Genomic DNA, 24,753 nt, shown 5'->3' on the forward strand with positions numbered 1-24,753 from the left:
TAAGCTTTTTTTTTTTTTTTTTTTTAAACTTGGAAATAATTCGAGATTTACAAAAGAGTTGTGATGATAGTACAGAGAGTTCCCATATATCCTTCACTGCATTCTCTCTAATGTTACCACCTTATGTAACCATGGTACAATGATCAAGATGAAGAAATTAATGTGGTTATGATACCATTAATGCACTACAGATGTTTCTTCAGGTTTCGCCCAGTTTCCCACTAATGTACTTTTTCAGTTCCAAGATCCAGTGCAGGATCCCACAGGGCAATGCAGGCAGGAACAGCAGTCCCTTACCATGTGCCAGCCAGTGGCTCTCAAACTACCGAGTCCAGGGACTTACCAGAGATTTTGGTTAAAAGGCATCTTCTTGTGGTGCCTGGGTATCTCAGTGAGTTAAAGCATTTGGTTAAAGCCTTTGGCTCAGGTCACAATCCTGGGATCCTGAGATCAAGCCCCAAGTCAGGCTCCCTGCTCAGTGGGGAGCCTGCTTCTCCCTCTGTCCTTACCCCCAATTCATGTTTGCTCTCTAGAGCTCTCTGTCTCTCTCTCTCAAATAAATAAAATTTTGAAAATAAAAAAAATAGAAGGCGGGTTCCTCCCTAGACTTTATGATTCGTTAAATCTTGTGGGGAGCACTGGCATCTATATTTTTGAACAAGCACCCCAAACTAATGGAGAGTTGCTGATCGTGACCACCACTCCAAGCAAAGTGGGGTTGGTTCCTAGTTCCTTGGGCAGCCCAGGTGTCAACCTGCAGATTTCCCTCCTCCCCGGACTCAGCCCTAGGACAGAGCAGGGCTACCCCCACCCAGACCCAAGGTGGAGGAGGGCTAACATACCAGCCAGGGCAAAGCCCCAGGCAAGTCTTATGGGAGAGGAGAAGACTTACCTGCCAGTCTCAGATATACACTTTTTTTTTTCCATTTAATCCACAAAATAACCCCTACAAGTAGATACTATTTTTCTCATTTTATAGATGAGGAAACCAAACAATGGTGATGTTAAGTGTAAGGCTACCAGATGTAGCAAATAAAAATATAGGAGGCCCAGTTACATTTGAACCGCAGATAATGCAATACTGGGGTTATACTTCTATTTTTAAAAATGCATTGTAGTTCATCTGAAATTCAAATGTAAGTAGGCCTCCTGGATTTTATTTTGCAGCCCTGCTAAGGGATATTCTTTGGTTACAGAGCTGGTTAGCAGGCCTGTGACCTGGATCTTGCTTCAGTGTGTGTACTATGTGGCACCCAATGCTTACCTGCTTAGTGCCCACCTCACCTGTTGGACCACGAGCAATAGAATGTGGGGACCATATGTTTTTGTCTCCTGCTGTATCTCCAAGGCTTGCCACAGTGTGGCTGTAGGTGGTTAATAAATATTTGTCGACTACATGAGTGGCTAAATGCATGCACGACTAGAATCTCTGCTCTGTACTAGAGAAAGCTGCAGGTAATGGTGAGTGACAGGAAACTAAACTGGTGAGGTGTCGTGTGGTAAACTTGCTCATAGAAATGAAAGAAGGGCACCTGGGACGCTCAGTAGGTCAAGCATTTGTCTCATGGTTCTGGCTCAGGTCATGATATCGGGGTTGTGGGATCAAGCCCCACATCCGGCTCTGTGCTCAATGCGGAGTGCCTCTCCCTCTGCCCCTCTCCCTGTTCTCTCTCTCTCTCTCTCTCTCTAAAATGAAGGAATACAATCTTAGAAAACAAAAAGAAACACAGGTAGAGGGTCCAAGGGGGTCCTCATGCCCTCACCTGGAACCCCCGTCCTCGTACCCTGAGCGAGGACAAAGAGCCAGCTCTTCTCATCTCAAGCTCTCAGGGTCTTTGCTTTCCCAACCGGGAAATGAGATTGGGTCCCTTCCAGCTCTAGGCTTCTGTGATTCTATGATTTTTGCTTCCTAACCCCACCCTCTTGTGTAGATAAAAAAAAAATATGGCCAAATAAGAGGATGTGCTGCCGACTATATTTAATTCCCAGCTCATTATTTCTTAGCTCTTCTCTTCTTCCTCTCCTTCCTCCTCCTCCATGACAATTTTCTAAGCACCCCGTGGTGCCTGGCCCTGGGTTCTTTTCCTCGAATGCTCCCTTCTACCCTGTCAGATGAAATCAGAAGCTCAGAGAGACCCGGCACAGCACAGTTCCTCACATTCAAGGAAGACATTGGGAGCGCATTGTATCTTTTAAAATAGACCCGTTGTCGTCGGAATGTATTTTTAGCTGTGGGAGAGATTGGCATGCTCTCAGTGCCACCATCTGCCAAAGGCTGTTGCTAGGCAACTGACACTGACGACAGCAAGGGGATGACTTCATGGAGGATCTGGGGACCCTGGTGGCCCCATCCATCTCCACTGTCTAATTCCTGTGTGCGAACAGCCAGGCCCAAGGGAATAACCGCTCCTTGCCTTCTGGGAGAGGCCAGGGAGCTATTTCAAGTCCTATGGGCTGAGCACAGGGGATGCTGTATGGGTAACAAGAGACATCGGGCCATCACTGCCACCTTGAATTGGTAGATTTTCTATTCAGAAACTTAGATTCTAAGTTTGCTTCCTAACCCCACCCTCTTGTGTAGATGTAGAGCTGGGCTCTGGTCTCAGTGAGTCCAGGAGACACATATCCCTCTTCCCAGCAGCCCTGTAGGCACTAGTCTGAGTCAGAACAGGAGCTGTTTGGAGGTTGTCAGCCCAGAGCAGGATCCATGGATGAAGTAGCCAACTGGTGGCCAGAAGCCCCAGGTTTTTGCTCTCTGGGGAATTTGGGATGAGTCCCTGCCCTTCTCTGGCCAGTTTTGTTACCTTCAAAGTAAGGATACTGAACCAGATTACAATTCACGTACAGGGATTAAAAAGCAGAACAACCACAGAGTAGAAAAACCTACGAGCCAGATGTGGGTTCAGAACCCGACTTTGCCCCTTCCAGCTCATGTGTGACTTAGCTAAGATGCCAAACTTCTCAGTCTCGTCTCAGTCTGTGAACTAGAGCAGTAACAGTCTCATTCTGCATTGTGGGCATTCATGGACGCTGTGCCACGGGGCACCTTCAGTCTGGAACCCAGCAAATGGGTAGGGAGATTCCATTTTGCAGCAGAGCCTGTAAAGCATCTGCTGCAATAATTTCCCCTCATCTGTGTTAATACTTCATGCATGCTGGGCACACTTCCAGCCTCCCTTGCAGCTAAGTTCTCCACAAGGACATGTGAAAGCAAAGGATGGCTTCAATTTCTGCCTCTGCTCCTTAGAAGATGTCTTGTCTCCTTTCCTTTCTGGAAGCCAGGGCATGGATAGGCTCATAACACCACTTTGACCCTGCAGAGCAGGATAATCTGCTTGGGGGTAGGGGAGCAGGGCAGAGCACCAAAATGAAAGGAACCTGGGTCCCCGTTCTAAGAAGAGGACTGAGTACATATGGCTTGCTGGGGGGAGGACAAGAATGCTGGCAGGTGAGTGGGGAAGTGACCAAAGGAAGGGAAAGTGGTCAATAAAGGCCAGCCGCCACAGTGGTTGGGGTGGGGGGGGTGCTTAATTCCATGGGGGAAACCGTAGAATAGAACAGAGCATGAGCTTCAGAGCTAGCTGAGGGGAGAGAACTGGGCAGTGCATACCCCACACCCATGGGTCCCTGGGGACCATGGATTCCCAGGCACGTCCAGTCTTCCATGTGCTTGTGGGCTGAGTGAATGCCGGCAGCCCAGGGGCAGGCCTCTGCCAGAGGTGCAAGTGCTGGCTGTAGAAGCCAGGCTGGTGGGCACGCACATGGTGACGGGATCTGAGCAGATGTGCACACGGTGGCAGCAGCAGCCATGGTTCTGCACAATAAAATAAACTTCTGTGTTCTCCAGGCCATATATTGAGGATTTTTTTTTTTTTTTTTTTTTTTTTTGCAGCTCAACTTTTACCCTAACCAATCCAATTTCCAAATGCTATGTATATTAGGAAGTTTCGGTTTTATGTAATCTCTCCAAGCTCCTAGACTCCATGCGACATTCGTGGAAGTTACGTCATGGTTGGGAAACAAGGTTAATGCTAAGGAGCAGAAGTGTCTCAACAGAGCATGCATCACATGGCACTGCTGGGGCTTGGAGAGTAAATGACGTAGGCCCTCAGAGAAGGGCAGATGAGTGTGGATCAGCATGGTCGGAGAGGTCTTCTTGGCAGAGGTGAACTGAAGCTGAGCTTTATCTGCCGGAGAGGACTGGGAGAGATGGGGTAGAGGCCATCCTGGCTGAGCCATGGGCAGCTCCCCTGTGAGGTGCACGGCAAGCAGGCACCTGGCTTACGTCTCGGAACTGTGGTCTCAGGCCAGTTGGTGCTGGATTTAGCTGCATTGTGCATTTCAGCAGTGGGCTGCAGGATGCCTCTTAGCTGGAAGTGGCTTGGTGGAGCGAGTCCAGCCAAGGGCACATTGCCCTTGTTCCCTGTGTTCTAAGGTGGGGACGCTGGTGCCCCTCACGGCACCCTTGGTGTCACTAATGTCCAAGTGGCATGTTGGTTCCCTGAGGCCTAGCAATGAGGAAGCAGGGGTGAGTGTCCTGTGGTGCACTGGGGCTGGATGACCAGCCTGGGCTGGCACTCATATTGGCAGTGTGTCCAACAGTCTCAACGTCATGTGAACACTCAGTCTCGGAAGGCAGAGCTGGGGGTACCTTGGAGGTCATCTGGTCTAGCCTCCTCATTTTAAGGATGATGACACTGAATCCAGGGAAGTTAATGAACTCCCAAGGTCATCAGAGGAACCTGAATCCAGATTTCTTCACTCTCTGGCAGGCGGCTGCAGCTGACATAGAAATAGGCTGGGCTGCAGGCCTCACATCTGCTACCAGCCACCTGAGGCCATTTGCTCCACCTTTAGGTCCCTTTTATTTATTCATGGACACTCAGAACTAGAACAGAACTCAAGAGATTATCACATCGGTTCCTCTGGCTCCAGGCACATGTGCATCCTCAGTCCACAGCTGCTGGCTTGAGGTTGCCTTTCCCTGTCCTTTGGATACCCACAGCTCTTCTCTGCCACCTCTACCACACCGGTCTGCCTGTTCCTCCTGGTATCTAACTGCAGTCATTCCTGCTTTACTTTTGGTTTTATTTTAACCTCTAGGCATGGATTGGTTTTGGTGATGACTGTGAGGAGTGGGTTAAAATCATTACATCTACATCACCCTCATTCTCTATATTATTTCCCCAGCCCTCCACACCTACTCCCATGGATTGAAGACAAATAGGAAAGATTGGGACTCCTTGGGCCCCAGTCATCCCCAAGACTGGGAGGAAGGGCGGAGGGCAGTGTCCCTGAGAGGCGACTGAGCTGTAAAGCTTTGACCCAAACCCAGGTAACTGAAAATCACCCTTGCCAGCTTGTCCCAAATCCCACCACTCTCCATAACTCATGTCCATAAATATGGAACATTTTTGCCCCTATCCTAGATTCCCTTTGTGTTTTGTTTTCTTTGAGAAAATATTAGCATCTTTCTTTGTTCTCTTTGGGAAATACGTGTGGAATGGAGAGAAAGGAAGAATGGGTATAGCCTTCAGCACAGAGGGGAATGTGGAGGGGGTCCCTCTGTAGCTAGGGCTAATTCCCTGTGCCCAGTGCAGGCGGGGAAGTAGAGAGGACTCCGTGGGGGCACCCTGTCTCTGGAGAATCAGAGCTACAGTTCAAGGTACTTATGACAAATACGAGACATAAGATGGACTAAACTGGGGTGGGGGAGAGGTTGGGGCCCATCTGAATATCCTAGAACCAAGTAAAGAAAGCTCAGTGTGGACTATAGGAATTAGAGAGGGCGTTATGAACAAGAAATGTTAGTGGGATGCTGACCTATTCGGCAGGATGAGCCAAAAAACAGGATGAGAAGCTCAAGTGCTCAGGGGGAAGAGTGAAGAAAGCAGAGGCTTCGTGCTGCAAAGGAGTAGGGACCAGAGCAGGAGAGTTAAGCTAATTCCAGGGGTGCATGGGGGCTGCTGAGGGAGGGAGCAAATTAGCAAAGAACCAGGGAGGGCAGGGGAAGGATGGTTATCCAATGCCAAGGCCAGACAGGAGGTCATTTGGTCAGCACCAGACCTGTGATGGCCTAGGAAGACTTCATGTGATGGGAATATTCATATCCATGTCTCAGGAGCTTTCTGGGGTGAGTGGAGATGGAGGGACCCAGTGAGTGGGGCAGTAGGAAGGAAGATGGACAGTTCCTTGTGGATTGTGATGTGTCTCAAATCCCAGCAGGCCTGGAGATGTCCTCACAAGTCCCACACAGCACGTACATGAGGGGCAGTGACAGGGGCTGGATGGCAAGAGGGCCTTGTCCTGCCAGGTTGGGCTCATCTCTCCTCCCTGCTCTAAGAATCCCTGGGATGATTGAGCTGACCTTGCCATATCCCAGAGGAGTATCTTTGTCAAAGCTATGGGGGCTGTGGCGGGGTGGGGGTGGGGTTCTCTGAGAGTAACAGGTGTGTAATCACTTGGTGCTGAAAGTCTAAAGGTCTTCTGTCTGCTGCACTTTCATTCTGGAACAAGAGAATGAAACTCTCCATTCCTTCCTAAAGCATTTGCAGCTCTCAGTAACTTGACTCTGGCCTCATTTCTCATTACTGTCCCATCATCATCGTCATCACCATCATCATGTTAATAACAAAACTAAAGTTAACTAGATTTTACTGAGTATCTGTATGTGCAAGGAACTCTTTTAAGCATTAAACATATAGTAACATTTAATCTTTATGACAACCCAATGGGCAGGAACTAGTGTCTCCATCTCACAAACCACAAAAGAGGCAACAAAGGCACAGAGAAAGGAACTGGCCCAAGGTCTCTAAGCCAGCATGTGGCAGGACAATGGGTATACCAGACGCTGGAACATTTTTTTTTAGATTAAAAAAATTATTTTTATTTGAAAGAGAGAGCATGAGGTGGGGGTGGGGGCAGAGGGAGATGGAGAAGCAGGCTCCCCACTAAGCAGGGAGCTTTATGACTGGCCTAATCCCAGGACCTGGGGATCATGACCTGAGCCAAAGGCAGATGCTTAACTGACTGAGCCACCCAGGTACCTGAGCACTGCATCTTCTTGCATACCATGCACACTTATGTCCCCAGCCTTTCCCTCATGCCTGGACTGCCTTCCAACTTCTCGGCTTCTCGTCCATTTGATGGACAGCCACACAAAACCTAGCTTGCAAGACCTTAGCTTAAAAGTCACCTCTTCTGGAAAATCTTCCCCAGCCCTCCAGGTAACAACTTTCTCTAAGCTCCCCCAGCACACCCTGATTATAGTGTCGATCACATCATGCTGCTGTTTTTTGTTCATGTTCTTGTTATTTCCCTCAGAGGAAGAAACCACCCATATGTATGTACACACACACACACACACACACACACACACAGGGCTTGATCCGGGCATGGGAGGAAGAATCATGTTTAAAATAAAATGTATAGATCTTTTGTAATGTGCTAAGGTATTCTGGAAAACAGGGTGTATATATATATACACACATTTGCATTTTGTAAGTAAACATTTCATTGACATATAAAGGAACTGTGTTTTTGTTCAAGTTCATGCCTTCCTTCTCCCTTCCCTGTCGAGGTCTGGTGTGGAACAGGGCTGCAATAAATATTCATTGAATAGAGATGTCTTTCTGCCCCCACTCAGCTCCTTTCCTGACCACCCTGTTCCCGACTCTATGCTGTGTGGGAGAATCCAGACACATCTTGTACAGCTGCAGCTCAGTATGGCCCATGTTGGCTGGGATTCAAGGAGTAATTGCAGACAAATAAGCATTATTACAACCCGCATCAATCAACATCCCTCTCCTCAAATGCTCTCACCAGGAAACAGGGGATCTCAGTAAGATGCTTTCTTGTTTAAGCTGAAGCATTTTTCTGGTGCCTAGGGAGAGTGTGGTACTCAGAGGGTCCCCAAGTACTGACCATCTCTGAGTCTGTAGAACATACTGCCTGTATCATTTGAGATTACAGGCCCATAGAGGCAGACAGACCTGAATTCAAATCCTGCCAGTCACTGTCTCTCCCTGTGAACTTCATGAGGGGCTTAGCTTCTCTGAGTTTCAGTGTTCTCATAGGTAACATGGAGTCAATAATACTTCTTGGAAATGTGTTGCAATGATTGAATGAGATAGTGCAGTTAAAACATCAGAAGATTTCCCAGGCGATTAATAAATAAAAACTTTCCTTTCCTCCCACTTCTTAATTAATCATTGTATTCTTTGTTCTTTATTGGAGGTATGGTTTTGTAATCACAAGGGTTTTGCAACAGCAGCTAGATGTGAAGTTCCAAACCTATCTACATTTCAAACCTCGCAGAACACAGAATAACCAGCTTAGAGAAGCTTTCCTGGAGTAATAGGGGCTTGATCTGGGCATGGGAGGAAGAATCATGTTTAAAATAAAATGTATAGATCTTTTGTAAGGTGCTAAGGTATTCTGGAGAAAAGGAAAACAGGGCATTAGAAGACCTAACCATGAAACTTTCCTCACATGACACCACCACCTTCGGAACCATCCATGATTTGTCTGCAGAGGAAGTTGCCTGTTCCATGGAGGCCTGGAAGGGCCTTGGGAGCACCATGCTGCAGGAAGAAGGACTTGTCCTGGACCACTGGCTCATCTAGCCACCTGTTTGCCAAAAAAAGTTTCTAAAACTTAACATTTAAGTGGCCAAGTGGCTGTTTACATGGTTGGTGCTCGAGTGTGGTAAAACTCAGCTTCTTTTTGCCAATCTATTCAACTCAATCTAATAAAATATCCTGATGGTCTCCTTGGTCAAACATAGTGGTAAGATTTGGGGATCCAGGAAAGACAGCTTGCCTCTAGAGTGGTCTGTGGGAAAGTAGGAACTAGAAACATGAGTGCCGACTTCTACCTGCAGGCAAGGGGACACCTGACCTCAGATTTGAAGGATGAGGGATCTATTGCAATTATTATGTGCCACGTGAATGTTTTCAGTTCACTAGCCAAAAAAATAGATCAAGTAGTGGTTAAGAGCAGTCATACCAACCTGGGTTCAGTCCCAAGTCTGTCATTTATTAGCTGTTACTATAGGCAAGTCACTGAATTTTTCTGAGCCTCAGCTTCTTTTCTGTATAATGAGGATAGTGATAAAAAGAAAAAAAAAAACAACTCCTACTTGAAATATTTTTTTTTGTGAAGTTGAATAATGGCCATGCATATAACACACTTAACACAGTGCCTATGTAATCACCCATAGCTGCTGCTGGTGATGGTGGTAGTGATTTTACCCTGAGAAGATGAGGAACGGAGGACTAGAATCTCAAAGTGAACGTGAGGTTGGTGTGTTACCCGTTTTCTCTTGGCCTTCTGATATTTTTTATGAAGCTCATAAATTCTCTTCCCCCTCTGCCATCAAGAACTGGCTGGCTCTACCTCAATTCAGTTTAGACCTTCCGTCATCCCAGTACTTCCCTGGCATGTCTAGTGAGAGAGAGAGTCACAGAGAGCAAACACAGATTTGATTGTTCACCTGGGCTTTGGCCCCAAATTCCAATGAAGCCACAGTGAGTTGGACTGGACTTTCATCAAGTCTTTCATCTCCACAGAGAAACTAAAGTCCAGAAGGCTTCTGTTCCTCAGTGTTTTATTTTCTTCAGTTTCAGCCATTGTAAGTTGCTCTCTGGGGTGACCAAGTATTAGTCTGGACTCCTTATTTAGCAGCGCTATGTTGTTCAAATTATCTCACTATGAGTATAGACTTTTTCAACTTCATTATATTTTTTCTGTCAGTCAACAAGTTGTTTTCTCCCTTATTTTTCTGTCAGGTTATGCTGTATACATTTTGAAGCTTGTTAGTGGATGCCTACAAATTCTTGAATATAAATTCTTAGTGGATTTTTTTAGTCATAGTGTCCATCCTTATCCTTACTCATATTTTTCGACTTAAATTCCATTTTGTCTGATTTTAGTATTATGAAATATATATATATATATGGTAGTTTTATGGTTTTATTAACACAAATATGACATGCACATAAGCTGTCTATTCATTTTCTTCACTACGCAGCCTGGCATTGGGATTGGTGACTCTGATGGCCAGCTGGGCTGCTCTTTCCACAATGGCTTTGCGGTTCTTGGAGGATACATTGCGAGCAATCTCTGCACAATAAGATTTGTTGCACATCAGCAGCACTTCAAGCTCCTTGACATTGTGGACTAGGAACTTCCAGAAGCCACTGGGCAGCATGTGCTTTGTTTTCTTGTTGCTTCCGTAACCAACGCTGGGCATCAAGATCTGGCCCTTGAATCTTCTGCATACCCTATTGTCAATGCCTCTGGGTTTCCGCCAGTTGCACTTAATTTTGACATATCGGTCTGACTGGTGCCAGATGAACTTCTTGGTCTTCTTTTTAATGACCTTGGGCTTCACCAGAGGTCTGAGGGCAGCCATGATGCACAGCAATTGATAGCTGCCACCTCCGCAGGCGGTGCCGAGGAAGAGAAGGGCGAAATATATTTTTCTATCTTTTCATCTTCAACCCTCTGCTTATTTTATTTCAGGAATGTTTCTTTGTAAACTATGTATAGTAGATTTAAGTTCAACCTGGTGACCTCCAACTTTTAAAAACTGAATGTATTTTACATATAATGGGTAAATTTAAGAGGTACAATGTGTTAATTTGATACATTTATATATTGTTATATGATTGTATTGTAGCAATATGTATGACCTCTGTCATGTTACATAATTATCTTTCCTTTTTAGTGGTTAGGATAATTAAGTTTTAGTCTCTTAGAAAGTTTGATAATTGTACAATATTTTTGTCTCCATTCATTGTACTATGAATTAGATCTCTATAGCTTATTTATTATTCACTGCAAGTTTGTACCATTAAACAACATCAGTCTTATCTTCCAACCCTTCCACCTGCTAACAACCACCATTTTGCTTTATGTTTTTTTTTTAATATTTTATTTATCTATTGGGAGATAGAGCTAGAAAGAGAATGAGAGAGAGAATGAGCAAGGGGTAGAGGGAGAGGGAGAGACATACTCCCCCACTGAACAGGGAGCCCAAAATGGGGCTCAATCCCAGGACCCTGGGATCATGACCTGAGCTGAAGACAGCTTCTTAACCAACTGAGCCACCTAGGCACCCCTTGCTCTGTTTTTTATAAGTTCAACTTTTTTAGATTCCAAAAATAAGTGATTTCATACAATATTTGTCTTTATCTGATTTAACTCATCTATATAATGTCTCAAGGTCTATCCATGTTGTTGCAAATAGACAAGATATCCTCCTCTCTCATGGCTGAATAATATTCCATTGTAATGTATATGTAGACATATATGTCACTAACATTTTTTAATGACTTCCAACTTTTAATTAGTGAGTTTAAGCCATTTATGTCTATTGTAATTACCAGTATATTTGGTTTTATTTTTATAATCTTGTTATTTCCTACCTTACCTGCTTTTTTTTTTCTCCTTTTACTGCCTTTTGTTTCTTAGTATTTTCTTTGTTTCTCCTTTTTCCTTCCTCTGCCAATATAAATTCTCTTGTTTCTTGGCTACCTTTTCATGATACTGTTTTGTGAGTTCACATTTTTCATGAGAGCTTTCGTTTTCTTTTTTCTCTCTGTGCTTATCACCTTCTGATCGTGTGTGTGTGTGTATGTGTGTGTGTGTGTATTGCTTCCATTCAGTTCTCTTGATCTTCAGATTCAGGCTTTATGTTTGTGTGTGTGTGTGTGTGAGGTCTTTTTCTATATGAATATTAAAAACTTAAGTGACTGAACCAGTAAATAACTTAGAGAAGTCCATGTTGCCAGGGTTTCTGTGTCTGTCCAGACTCATTTCAGACAACTAGCTTACAATGGGCCACAGTCCTAGGCAGGAAGAACAGCTTTCCCTAGCTCAGATACAGGATTGGGAGCCCTAGCTATGGCCTCCTACCTTGCATGAAGAGTTCCTTATCCCTCTTAGTCTACAGGATTATTATTATTTCTCTCTCTCTCTCTCTCTCTCTCTCTCTCTGCATATCTTTAAAATAGGTCCAGCTTAGTGATCTATATTCAAAGGGGTCTTGTTTAAGACTGATGACGAGAACAAGTAAAATGGCTTCTCCCAGACTGACCTTTTGTCAGAATTGTGAAAGAAGCAGAGTTAGTTTTTATAGCTTCCTCTTTCTTCCATCTTTCCTCTTTCATTTCCCCTCTCCTTTCACTACTTCTTTATTGACCCAGACTCTTCTTGCCCAAAAATGAAAAACTCAACCCCCTCATCTGAGAGCCTTGAGCTTCACCACCCCTTATGCTCCTCCAAGGTATTTGTGTTGTAAAGAAGAAATCACTAATAGTGACAATTCAGGTAACAGAAGGGGATGGGAATTTGGATGATAGTCTTCATGTTTTTATATAAACCCAGGGGCATAGGGTCGTAACTGGCAGAGACCATACTTTTGCATTCTCTGAGTCCCTTTTGAACTGAGCTGGACCAAGGACTCTGACAGCTGTGGATGCTGTCTCTGATAACCCTACATCATTGTGAATATCTTATTGGGAAGGTTCAAATAGACAATGATTTCACAGGATGTTGGTCAGAAGAAACCATAGTGATCTCTTCTTCCATTTGCTTCATGTCTTCTATGGGCAGGTCCTTAAGAGGTCCATCCTAATGGTCAGTGAAGAAGTTATACCATCTCTTTATGCCTGAGGGTGGAGGATGGCCCTCCTGGGGGCTTGGCCAAACCGGATAGAAAGCAGCATGTAAGAAAATTTCTACCATCCATTTCATGACTCATAGATCATAGCCTCCCCAAATGTCCAGTCACTGTTAGAAAGTGGATGTTCATGTTTCTCATTCCCTACCACTGGCTGTCCTGACTTGCCAGGTGGCATAGTTTCTGTTTCATTCTAAAGGGAGCAGAGGATGTGGAAAATCTTTGGTGGCTTTTGGCAGGCAAAGGATCAAAGCAGTGTTTAGCAGCCAAAGGCACAATCAAAAAGGCCAAGATCAAAGGGGAAGGGCCTCATTTGAGAGTGAACTCTTCTGTTCCTCATTACAGTCCTTGCCAAGGCTTCTATCATTCCCTGTTGAAAGGAACAAGGATGAGGAGTTTCGGCTGCGGCCGGCTGCTGAAGCCACGTGCTGACAGAAAATCCTGGAACAGCTGCTATTTAACTGTAAACCTTAAAATTAAAATAAAATCCACTGATTTATAGGAGGGAAAAAGGGTCAGCACTTAGCAGGGTCAGAAAAACCATTTTCAAGCGCCCTTGGGTTGGCTTACATCCTAGGTGTAAAATGGAAGGTGGAAGTGTTTGCCATGAAAACCTTCAGAGGGATGATGAGGGAACCCAAGTCTTAGTAGGTGGTTTCGGTCCTTGTTTCAGATGCCCAGTGCACCAGGGGGAAATAATTGAGGCCTTGATAAATAGGAAATCTGGAGAGGCTATACCTGAGGCTCAATGCATTTTGTAAGGGGAAGTCTTCCTCCTTCATCACTGAGGATAGGGAATCTGTGTCCCAAACTCTATGGTGGGTAGTTTAGGGTATATTTTGTGTTTGTAGGGTTTTATTTTGACTTTATATTGTAGCTGTTTGTTTTTTTTTTTATAGCAAACCAAAAATGTTGAACAGGATGCCTACCAGTATTTACTTGCTGACTTTATTTCTCTTCTGAGAAAGAACCCTAGCTTGGGTAGGGGTGACGCAAGCTGCTCTTCCCCTAACTCAGGCAAACCCCTCACCTCTCTGTGCCTCAGTTTCCCCATCATACCATGAGGACATGAGATGAGATGAGTGCTCCCTAGATGCACTTTTTAGAAAAGTCAACAAAACTTGGGCGAGGCATTGGGTGGATGGGGGCTTAAGTGTCCTAGTATCACAACAAGCATGTGCAGGTTAAATTCAAGTTGGCATGGAAGCTGCCATACAGCTCCCCTGGCTTTTGGCTGTTTGACTCTTACTCCTCACCCCAAATCTGCTTCCCTCCGACCATATCCAAGATTCTTTCCAGCTCTGACAAGCAGAGCTCTGCTGGAGGCTATGTGTTCTCAGCCTCTAGAAGTGGCTGTGGCATCACAATCGCATTTTTCCTGGCGGACACATTCTCTTGCACTCCTATAGGCCTCTGCAAAGGCTTTATTATGGGATGGCACTGGGCTCATTCTTTCCAAGTGAAAGACTCCCTGTCCATCTGAAGCAAAGCTTATTATTCCTTGAGAGGAAAAGCCTTGTCATTCTCAATGTGCTTCTCGTCCGCCTTTTCTCTCTTCATCAACGTGAGCGGGTATTAATCTCACTTAATTCCCTGCAGCTGGCCTCACTTTGCTTGGCTGTTTGGGGATAAGGTTCTTTTTGTTCCCCTTTTCTTTCTTCTTAGGCAAACAGATTTTCTTTTGAGTTCTGGATGGATGTCTTTCCAAGTTTTTGGTGGGAAGCAGCCCTCTCAGAAACAATTTCTCCTGGGGCAGAGCATTAGAGCAGCACATAGGGAAGAAGCCATTTTCTGCGGTTGTCCTGCAGTGGGGGTCAGGTTCCTGTGCTGACAGGTAGGGTTAACAGAGGCTAAGGGAGCCCATGGTCAGGTCTGGATCCATGCTCATTACTAGGTGTGACCTTGAGAAATCCCCTTATCCCCTCTGAGCCACATTCAGACTATCTTCAACAACAGGAGATTTGGATTTGATATGGTTTATAATGTTTAAGACTACTTTAGAAACCTCTTTTGAATTGAAAGCTATAGAAACTCAATATGAATCATGTAAAACCACTGCTTTTGTAGGTCAAAAATGTCAAGTGTATCATATGGCTTATCCCAGGGTTTACTTTTTTTTTTTTTTAAGAGGAGGAAGAGGTATAGAGTGAGAGAGAGAATCTTAAGCAGGCTCCACGCCGAGCATGAAGCTTAATGCAGTGCTTGACTTCACAACCCTGCGATGACCTGAACCAAAATCAAGAGTTGAATGCTTAACTGACTAAGCCACCCAGGCACTCCTATCCCAGCATTTCCTAACCTTGGCACTCTTGACCTTGGGGGTGGATAATTATGGGAGGTTGTCTTGAATAGAGTGGTCAGTAGCATTCTTGGCCCTTGCTCTCTGGATGCCAGTAGCACTCCTCAGGTTTTGACAATCAAAAATGTCTTTAGACATTTCCAAATGTTTCCTGGAAGGGGGCAAAATTGCTCCTGATTGAGACCCAATGTTTTAATCTAACAAAATAATTAAGAGGTGAGAGTCTCCTTTGAAGGCAAGTGAGAAGGAGTGTTACCCAGATACATTCTCTGTAGCTCCAGAGGCTCTTCTGACACACCACTGTTTTAGGAGACAAAGTTTAAAAACTGTTAGAGTCCAGAGTATCTCTCAGCTCAAAACTCCCAGATGAATCCAGGATCCTCTTTCTAGGTCAGATTTTTCATTGGAAAGGCAGAGGATTGGGCTCTGAAGGAATAGCCAGCAGCATCCTTGGTGCACTCAGCTTCCATTTTGGAAGAATGTGTAACAGTACAAGTTGCTTTTCCTAAGAATCTTCATTTGAACACCTTCTCCAGGAAGCCTTCCATCATAACAACAATGAGAGAACATGCTCTTGACTCTTGTTATGTGTTCTGGAAAGGACCTATCTATTCTGTTCCACCAAACGGAGCTGCCCTTCCCTTCTGCAGACTCAGGGATGGAGACTCTTTGAGATGTTGGCATTAGGACCTAGGGCAGGTACTTGAGCATGAGGAAGTCCAGAAAGGCAGGCCAGGCACTTGATGTGCTTGCTCAGGCTTGGGGCTTGGCAGGAAACGAATCTATGGTGTATTTGGATCCATGCTGAGTCATATGCCGTGCCTCTAAAGCCCTTACAACAGGACCTTCATCTCAGCCTCTACTTCGTTCTATCACACCAGCTGGGGGACCTTGGATGAACCTCTGCTTCCTCATCTGCAAAATGCAGCCATCAAGACTTCTTTTACATGATGATTGAGAAGAATAAATTTAGATTACCTATTTAAATACCTACACAGTGCCAGGCACACATCAGTCTCGGGAAACAATCGTGAGTGTGTGATTCCTGTGAAGATTTTGATGCTGGCATCAGTCTCCCTGGTCAGGCTGTCATCCCAAGAAGCCCCCAGCCTCTCTCATGGTGACAGGGAACTGGCCAGACTGGGGCAGATATTCCTGGGTTCTAAGTGCATCCCCAGGGATATACCTTTTATGAGGACAAACCCTTTCTTCCATAACTGGAAATGAATCTTCAAAGCACTTCTGCTCATTAGACTTCAAATTGCCTGGTTTAGTGACACAACCTTGCAGGGTCATACATCCATCCCTTCTGCAGGTATTTACTGAGGGTTTATGAGGTGGCATGATACTTTTATTTGGAGCCTCCCTTCTTTACTCTTAAGGGTTATTTGCTTTTATTTTACTTTAATTATGTCTTTCCCCAAATAAAAATCACCATTTTTTTCTGATTATAAAAATAGTACATGCTCATAATAAATATAGTTTCAAACAATACAGAAAAGTATGAGAACAGTAAAAATGACTCAAACTTTTGTCTCAGAGATCTTCCCACTCTTGACATCTTGTGGCCTGCCTTTCAGAGTTTCTGGATGCACCTACACATGATTTCACATGCATGCACTCAAGGAATATTCACTGCTTTTACCTTTTTATTTAAGTATAATGTGTAACATGCATATAGAAAAGTGCACAAATCCTTAGTGTACAAATCAAATCTTTACAAATCTTTGCTCATGCAGACACACCACACAGATCAAAATACAGAGCATTTCCCAGAACCCCAGGACACCACTTGTAGAGATAACCCATCACACCAGTATTCTGACTTTGTCATCATACATTATACTGACTATTTTTGAACTTTATTATGGGACTTATGCAGTTAATATATCCTTTTGTGCCTGGCTTTTAAAAAATATTTTATTTATTTATTTAGAGAGAGCATTTGTGCACAAGTGGGAGAGGAACAAAGGGAGAGGGAGAGAGAGAATCTCAAGCAGACTCTGCTCTGAGCACAGAGCCCTACATGAGGCTCGATTCCACAACCCTGAGATCATGACCTGAGCCAAAATCAAGGGTCTGACATTTAACCAACTGAGCTACCCAGACACCCCTGTGTCTGGCTTTTTTAGTTTGACACTGGGAGAGTCGTTCATTTCAGGGCCTATAGTAGTGCTTCATTCTTTTTAATTGCTGTATAACATTTATTTATCCTACTAATACATTTATTTTATGAAGGCCGAGCATTTGAGTTGGTCCCAGTTTTTGACTATTAATAACGAATGCTCCTATGCATGGTAAATTAGTTTTCTAAACCCTGATGGTAAAGACAACTTGTCATCTATCTGTAAGTACCTCTTAAGCAAAAAGGAAACATGGAAATATCTGCCCCATGTTGGATCTTGGTTTCCCTATTATACATTTAGAGGCTTGGAAGAGATGCTCTGTCAAGCTTCTTCCAACAGGAACGTGAGGGGGTTTGGGGAATGCATCTTCACATCCAGACACATCCTTGGTCCTTCTCTACTTGAAGGTAGATGTACTAGTTAGGATTCTCCAGAAGAACAGAACCAATAGTGTATATATAGAGAGAGATATATATATAAGAGGAGGATGATTATAGGTTATGGAGGCCTAGAAGGCCATGATCTGCTGTCTGCAAGCTGGAGAACTAGGAAAGTCTGTGGTGTAATTCAATATAGGTCCACAGGCCTCAGAACTAGGGCAGCCGGTGGTTTCAGTCCCAGTCTGAGTCCAAAGGCTGGGAGGGCAGGAGAAGATACATGCCTCAGCTCCAGCAAAAAGCAAATTTGCCCTGCCTCCACTTTTTTGTTCTATTCAGGCCCTCAACAGATTGGATGATGCCCACCCACGCTGGTGAGGGCAATCTTTTTACACAGTCTACTAATTAAAATGCTAATCTCTTTCAGAAACACCCTCACAGACACACTCAGAAATAATGTCTTACTAGCTATCTGGGCATCCTCTCATCCCTTCAAATTGACACATAAAATTAACCATCACAGCAGGCTCACTCAAGGACCCATCCCTTCCATTTGGGTATTGACCCACATCTCCTAAGTAAAACAAAGCAAACCTTCATCTTGGCCCCCTTCTAACCTGGGTCACTTAGAGGGTCCCAGGATCATTTCTTCCCCTTCCAGAAAACCCCTCTCCCTCCGCTCCCAGCCCTGGAGGTGTTTTAGCCTTTTGGTCAGACCAATGAATAGATCATGACCTCTAACCCCCTCCTCCCCACTGCTTCTTGGCTCTTCCCTCCCATACCTCCAGACAAAGTAGTTTGTTTCCCATTGAGGACAGCAGGGAATGGCCCCCAGCGGTTAGATACTCTTGGCATGGGCCTAGACTGGTGGAACACTTAGCAGTCCCAAGAAAAGCAGAATGAGGGCTCTTGGCACACACATGAGCAGGTGAGGCCCGGAGAGGTGGAGGCTAGTGTAGGCATGTGGGAATGATCCCAAGGCCCCCAACTAACAAAATCTCCTCTTGTAAATTCATTCCCCGGGATGATCACCGGTCCCCAGGCAGGCAGATCAGGAGTTAAAAAAACAGACTTCTCTAATAGTTTTACTTTCAAATGCTGACTCTGCCATTCAGGCATCCAGGACCTTAGATAAGATAATAACTTTTTGAAACTGCAGTTTTGTTGCATTTAAAATGAGGATAAACCCTATCTCCCAGAGTTGTCATGAGGATGAAATGAGACAGTGCATGTCACCCTTTTGGTACACAGTGTTTGCACATTGTCAGGTCAGCACCCTGGGGCAGGAAAGTGAGAATCCTCTACCTTCCATGCAGAAAAGAGTGGTCAGGAGTCAGGATCTGTGGTCCTGGTGTGAGCCCGGCCCCCTCTAACTCTTGGCATCCCCATTGCTTTGACGAGCAGGCTGGCTTTGGTCATCTCTGGACCCCTCCTACTTGTAATTCTCTTGGCATCTGTGCAGCCATGATTGCTGCTTCCAAAGACAAATTTTCAGTGTAGGGGAGTAGGTAAAACAGACTTAGAAGTTGGGGAATGAATTAAATACTTAGTTCCCCTAATCTTTAATTCTCTCATCTATAAAATGGAATAGTAATAATACCCCTTCATACAGCCATAGGAAGAATAAACAAAGTAACGTATGTAAAGCACTTAGCACAGTGGAAGTCATGATAATAATAATGGAACAGTAAATATTACATAATAATTGTGTCATATCAATATTACCCATAATTAACTTAAGTATTTCCTCCAATTGCAAGGAGTTGAACTTTTAAAGCTTGACTCCCAAGACAATCATAGGGAGCAAAGGAGTGTGTGGTAATGTAACTTCCCCAAACTTAGAATAAAAGTATAATATTCTTGATTGTTAATAATGCTAAGTTAGGATGCAGACCTCTCACTCCATGTGGTGGGAAAGCTTAACTTTTTTCTGGGTTCCCTAATGCCCTCCCCAGTTCTGGAGATTGGGTCGTAATCCCTGGACGTCAGTGCCGTGGCATGGGCGAGGGGCAAGAGATTTGGAGGGCCACCAATTTCTCAATAATTGGTCCATATAGGGTCCCACATCTATCATCCAGTGGTAGTACAGGCTCAGAAGATCCAGGCCCTTTGTGGGTTACAATTGGGGAGGAGGATTTGGCCATCTGTATGATGGTTTATAGGGTCTTGTGCTTAGGTACATGTTACCATTCTGACTTGGGATGCAGGACTCACCCCTCTCCAGCCAGGAGCATGATGCAGATCCCCTCTGTTCTGGACTCATGGGTTGCTCCTCTCCGCTCTCCTCCACTCTTCTCTGCCTCCCCTGGAACATGGCCTTCGAGAAACAATAGTGTGGAACTGAAATGTTTGCCAGGCGTCTATTCTTTTTCTGCCTTGCTACATGCTTTCTATCTTATCAGAGGCAGCTAAGAGCACACTAAAGATACAACGTTCTGTCTTAAGAATTTTAGGGTTTTTTTTTTTTAGGCAGCATCTAACATCTACATACCAACTTATGTCTCAGTTATATATTGCTGTGCAACAAACCATCCCAGTACATAGTGGCTTAAAAAATAACCATCTATTCAGCTCAAGTTTCTGTGGGTCAGCAATTTGGGCTGGGCTTACTCAGGCAGTTCTGTTGGCTTTAGCTAGAATCACTTATACATCTGTGGTCTGCTGCCATTCAGCTAGGAAACCCTGCCTGTATGGGTTGGATGGCTGTCAGCTGGAGCAGTGGGGGCACTGGGTCTGACTCCCTGATTCCCATCATACAGCAGGCTAGCCAGACTGGTTCACACGTGGTAATCGCAGGCTTCGAAGGGCACCAAGAGAAGCCAAGCCCGTTGTACAAGTACTTTACAATTCTTTGCATGCATTTGCTGTTGTTTCATTGCCCAAAGCAAGTCACATGACCAAGGTCAGCGTCAGTGTAGAAGAGTCAATACCAAGGATATAGATGTAGTTAGGTTTGGACAAATTTGAGCCTTTCCTGCAACAATTTTCCAGAACTCATTTTGGCTCCTTTCCCCCTTCTGATAGGGGTTGAAATACTCTTTTTTTTCCTTGATATAGCCCTGGATTAGATATTACAGTTTTAAGTTCAAGGAGGGAGGATAGGGTATGAACTGCCCCGAGGGCTGTGGGAAGGACTGGGCTAGGAGCAGAGAGCTCCCTGATGAAGAGACCTGAAGCCATTGATCAACAGCCAGGAGTGCAAGGGTGAAAAATAAAATAAGTGGCTATCTGCTTCAAATTAATCATCTTTTGGCCCTTTTGGTGGGTGTATCATGGTACTCACTGTGTTGTTACCCACATTACCCTGATGGCTAATGATATGGAACACCCTTTCATGTGCTTCTTTACTACTTGGTTCTTTTATAAAATGCCTGCTCAAGTCTTTTGCTCATTTTTAAAAAGTTGAAGCATGATTAACATAGATTATACTAGTTTCAGGTGCACAACATAATGATTCAGTTTGTACACACTGTGAAGTGATCACCATGGTAAGTTGAGATACCATCCATCACCACCCATAGTTACAAAATTTTTTTCTCGTGATGAGAATTTTTAAGATTTACCCTATTGGTATCTTTCAGATATGCAATATGTATGGTTAACTACGGCACCGTGCTGTACATTACATTCCTGGGACTTATTTATTTTATAACTGGAAATTTGTGCCTTTAGACCTTCTTCATCCATTTTGTCCACCCCCCCAACTCTATTTTGCCAATTCTTAATTAAGTTATTTTTCTTTTTATTGTTGAGGTATGGGAATTCTTACTTATTCCAGATATGATTCCTTTGTCAGATGTATGTATTGTGAATGTTTTCATTCAGTCTGTGTCTCGTCTTTTTGTGTTCTTAATGGTGACTCTCAACAAGTAGACATTTTAAATTTTAATGAAGTCCAATTTATTTTTTTTCTTTTCTGATTAGTGCCTTTTGTATCCTCTCAGAAATCTTTGCCTATTCTAATATTATAAAAATGTTCTATGTTTTCACATCTAGGTTTTGATGTGTCCTAAATTAATTTCTGTGTATGATGAGGTAGGGGTCAAGTTACTTTTATAGTAAGTCTTGATGTCTGGTAGTCCTCCAGAATTTTTTCAAGGTTTTACATTTTAGAATCAGCTTTTTCAATTTATTAAAAAAAAAAGGCCTACTGGAGTTTTTGTTTGGGTTGAATTCACTCTATAGATCAATTCGGGTTGAAATGATGTCTTGATAATACTGAGTCCTTGGATCCATGAGCATGGTTTATCTCCTCATTTATTTATGTATTCCTCTTAGCAGTGTTTTGTAGTTTTAAGTCAGAGGTCTTTTAGATCTCCTGTTAAGTATATCACTTAGTATGTAATATTTTTATGCTATTATAATTTTATTTTCTAATTTTCTGATAGTAGAAAAGATTGATTTTTCATATTGAAAAGAAATATATTCTCACAGACTTGATAGACTGATTGTTCTGTAGCTATGGTAACAAGTAGCCACTAGAACTAGCTTTAAACTTATTCAATTGATCAATGACAACTTGCTTCAGTGAACATGCTTTTCCAAACTACAAATCATCATTATCTGCTCGCTTTTGAAAATCAGCCACCAGGGACAAATTGAGTTCAATAAACACACTTCTGAGGGGCGACTGGTCAATAGCAGTCTCACCTGAGTGAGCATGCTTCCACAGATGATGTCAATCCACTTATGATATCTAAAAGTCCACCAGTCTCTGAACTCCACTAATTTACCTTATTATGTGAAAGAGTGCTGCTTGATTTCCAAGTGTTTGGAGTTTTTCTAATTATCAACTTCTGCATTGTGCATTATCAGGGAATATACTTATTTTAATTATTTTAATACTTTAAAATTTATTAAAACTTGCTTTAGGGCCCAGAATATGGTCTCTGTTAGTAAATATTCTATGTGCATCTGAAAAGAATGTGTAATTTTCAGTTGTTAGTCTAGCATATAACAATTAGATCAAATTGATTATTAATATTGTTTAAGTTTCTATCTTTATTGATTTTTTTCTGCTTATTCAATTAGCTAAATGGAGATGCCTGTATTAAAACTTCTTTTTTTATATATTTGTTTTTATTGAAGTTTGATTTGCCAACATATAGTATAACACCCAGTGCTCATTCCATCAAGTGCCCTCCTCAGTGCCCGTCACCCAGTTACGACATCCCCCCACCCACCTCCCCTTCTGCAACCTTCTGTTAGTGAAAGGGATCATAAGGGAAAGGAGGGGGACTGAGTGGAAAAATTAGAGAGGGAGACAAACCATGAGAGACTTCTAACTCTGGGAAACGAACAAAGATGTATTAAAACGTCTAACCATGATTGTAACGTTTTCCATTTCTTCTTATAGTTTGATTTTTTTTTTTATGTGTCTTGAGGATCGTTGTTAGACATATCACACTTAGGACTGTTTTATCTTTCTGATCACTGTATTTTCTTTTTGTTACTAAAAAATGCTCCTGTTTGTCTCTGATAATATTTCTTATCTTGAAATCTACTATACTGAACTCACTGACAATCTCTGTCTTAACTTATAGCATTTAATCTATTTTTATTAAATGTGTTTACTAAAACAGGTAGGCTGAAGTTTATCATCTGGCTATTAGTTTTGTTTTTCTTTCCAACAGTTTTTTTGTAGTTTGTTTTATTTTGTTTTTAGAGAAGGCGAGGGGGGAGAGCCAGAGGTAGAAGGAGAGAATCTGAAGTGGGCTCCATGCCCAGCGCAGAGTCCAACATGGGGCATGACACAGGGCTCAATCTCACAACCCTGAGATCATGACCCAGGCCAAAATCAAAAGTTGGACACTCAGCCAACTGAGGCACTTAGGCACTCCTCTTTTGTACTGTTTGTGGTCCCTTCTTTCTTATTTTCTTTTAGATTAATTGAATATTTCCCATGATTCTCTTTTTTGATCTCTGCTATTGCATTTTTTGGCTTTGTAGTGTAGGGAACTAAATATGATAGAATCCCCTTTACCCGCTCCTCCCATGTCATAGATTTTACTTCCGTGTATCTTAGAGCCCTATGGTACATTTGAATTATATTTGATTTATCATGTCATTTTAGCCTGAAAAACATACCATAAGGTTGAAAGTAATGTTTCCACTTTAATTACTGACCTTAGTATTTTGAACCTTTCTCTTTTCGTTTTGTTCAATCTGGAAAAAAGTTTAGTTTTGTTTTCATTTTTGTTAATCTTTTCAAGAACCAGCTTTTGTTTTCATTGATTCTCTTGTTTTTCTATTCTCTGCTTTATCTACATTCTGACATTTCTTGCTTCCTCGCTTCCACTTACTTTAGAATGAGTCTGCTCTTCTTTATTGAGTCCCTTAAAGTGGAAGTTTAGATTATTTATTTGAGATCTTTCTTCTTTTTTAATGCAGGCATTTATAGCACTGTTCTCATAGCACCAAATCAGTTGTGCTATGTTGTATCTTGATTTCATTCATCTCAGAGTAATTTTTTTTAAGTCAAGAGTGTATACTTTCATAGAACATCTCAAAGTATTTTTTAATTCCTTCATGATTTCTTCTTTGACTTGTTGGTTGTCTAAGCGTCTTGTTTAAATTTTACATATTTGTGGATTTTCTGAATTTTCTATTGCCATTGATTTCTGCTTTCATTCCACTGGGATAGGAGAGATGCTTTATATGATTTCAAGCTTTTAAAAATCTATTGAGACTTGTTTTGTGGTCCAACATATGGTATGCCTTGGAGAATATCCCTTGTGCACTGGAGAAGAACGTATCTTTTGCTGTTATTGGACGCAGCATGCTGTGCATGTCTGTTAGGTCTAGTTGGTGTTGGGTTACAAGCTGCCTCCTGTACTCAGAAGGCAAGGGAAGACCGAAGAAAGAGGCAGGCTACTCCAGATTGGTGGGTGGCAGGTTTAGTAAACAAGGGAACTTACTTACTTGTAAGGCTTGTGTTGGGCAGCCACAAAATGAGTAGGTCTCAGCAACTCTTCACCAGAATCTTGCAAATTTATTTGTATATGCCATCCGGATGGTCTCCACAACACCTCATTCCCTCTGGGCTCCATCCTTTAAAATGGCTCCCACTGTGGGACTGGTGGGGAGAATGTACATTTCAAAGTCGGGGGAGAAAGCGAGGAGCCTCTTGTTTGTCCAGGTCCAGTTCCTGGGTCAACTGGTGGTCACTTCTTCTCAATGACCTCCACTAATGTTCCACCCCTTGTGACAGGCTCTCACACTCTTACACACAAACCTCTTCCTCGGTGTGCCCTAGGTGGTCATCAA

The 24,753-nt window shown here is 43.2% G+C and overlaps 2 protein-coding genes across 2 annotated transcripts in view; one reads left to right on the forward strand and one right to left on the reverse strand.

Annotated features, from left to right (window-relative positions):
- CES5A (carboxylesterase 5A) overlaps positions 1-24,753 on the forward strand; it is a 288,255-nt gene that overhangs the window by 225,007 nt on the left and 38,495 nt on the right. The gene's annotated exons all lie outside the window — the stretch shown is intronic.
- Positions 9,970-10,414, reverse strand: LOC112929588 (large ribosomal subunit protein eL32-like). Its single transcript, XM_072750205.1, has one exon. It carries the CDS (start codon positions 10,412-10,414, stop codon positions 10,007-10,009), a length of 408 nt encoding a protein of 135 aa, XP_072606306.1. The 3' UTR covers positions 9,970-10,006.

This window comes from Vulpes vulpes, chromosome 2 (assembly GCF_048418805.1).
Source record: "Vulpes vulpes isolate BD-2025 chromosome 2, VulVul3, whole genome shotgun sequence".
In the NCBI taxonomy this organism is placed as follows: domain Eukaryota; kingdom Metazoa; phylum Chordata; class Mammalia; order Carnivora; family Canidae; genus Vulpes; species Vulpes vulpes.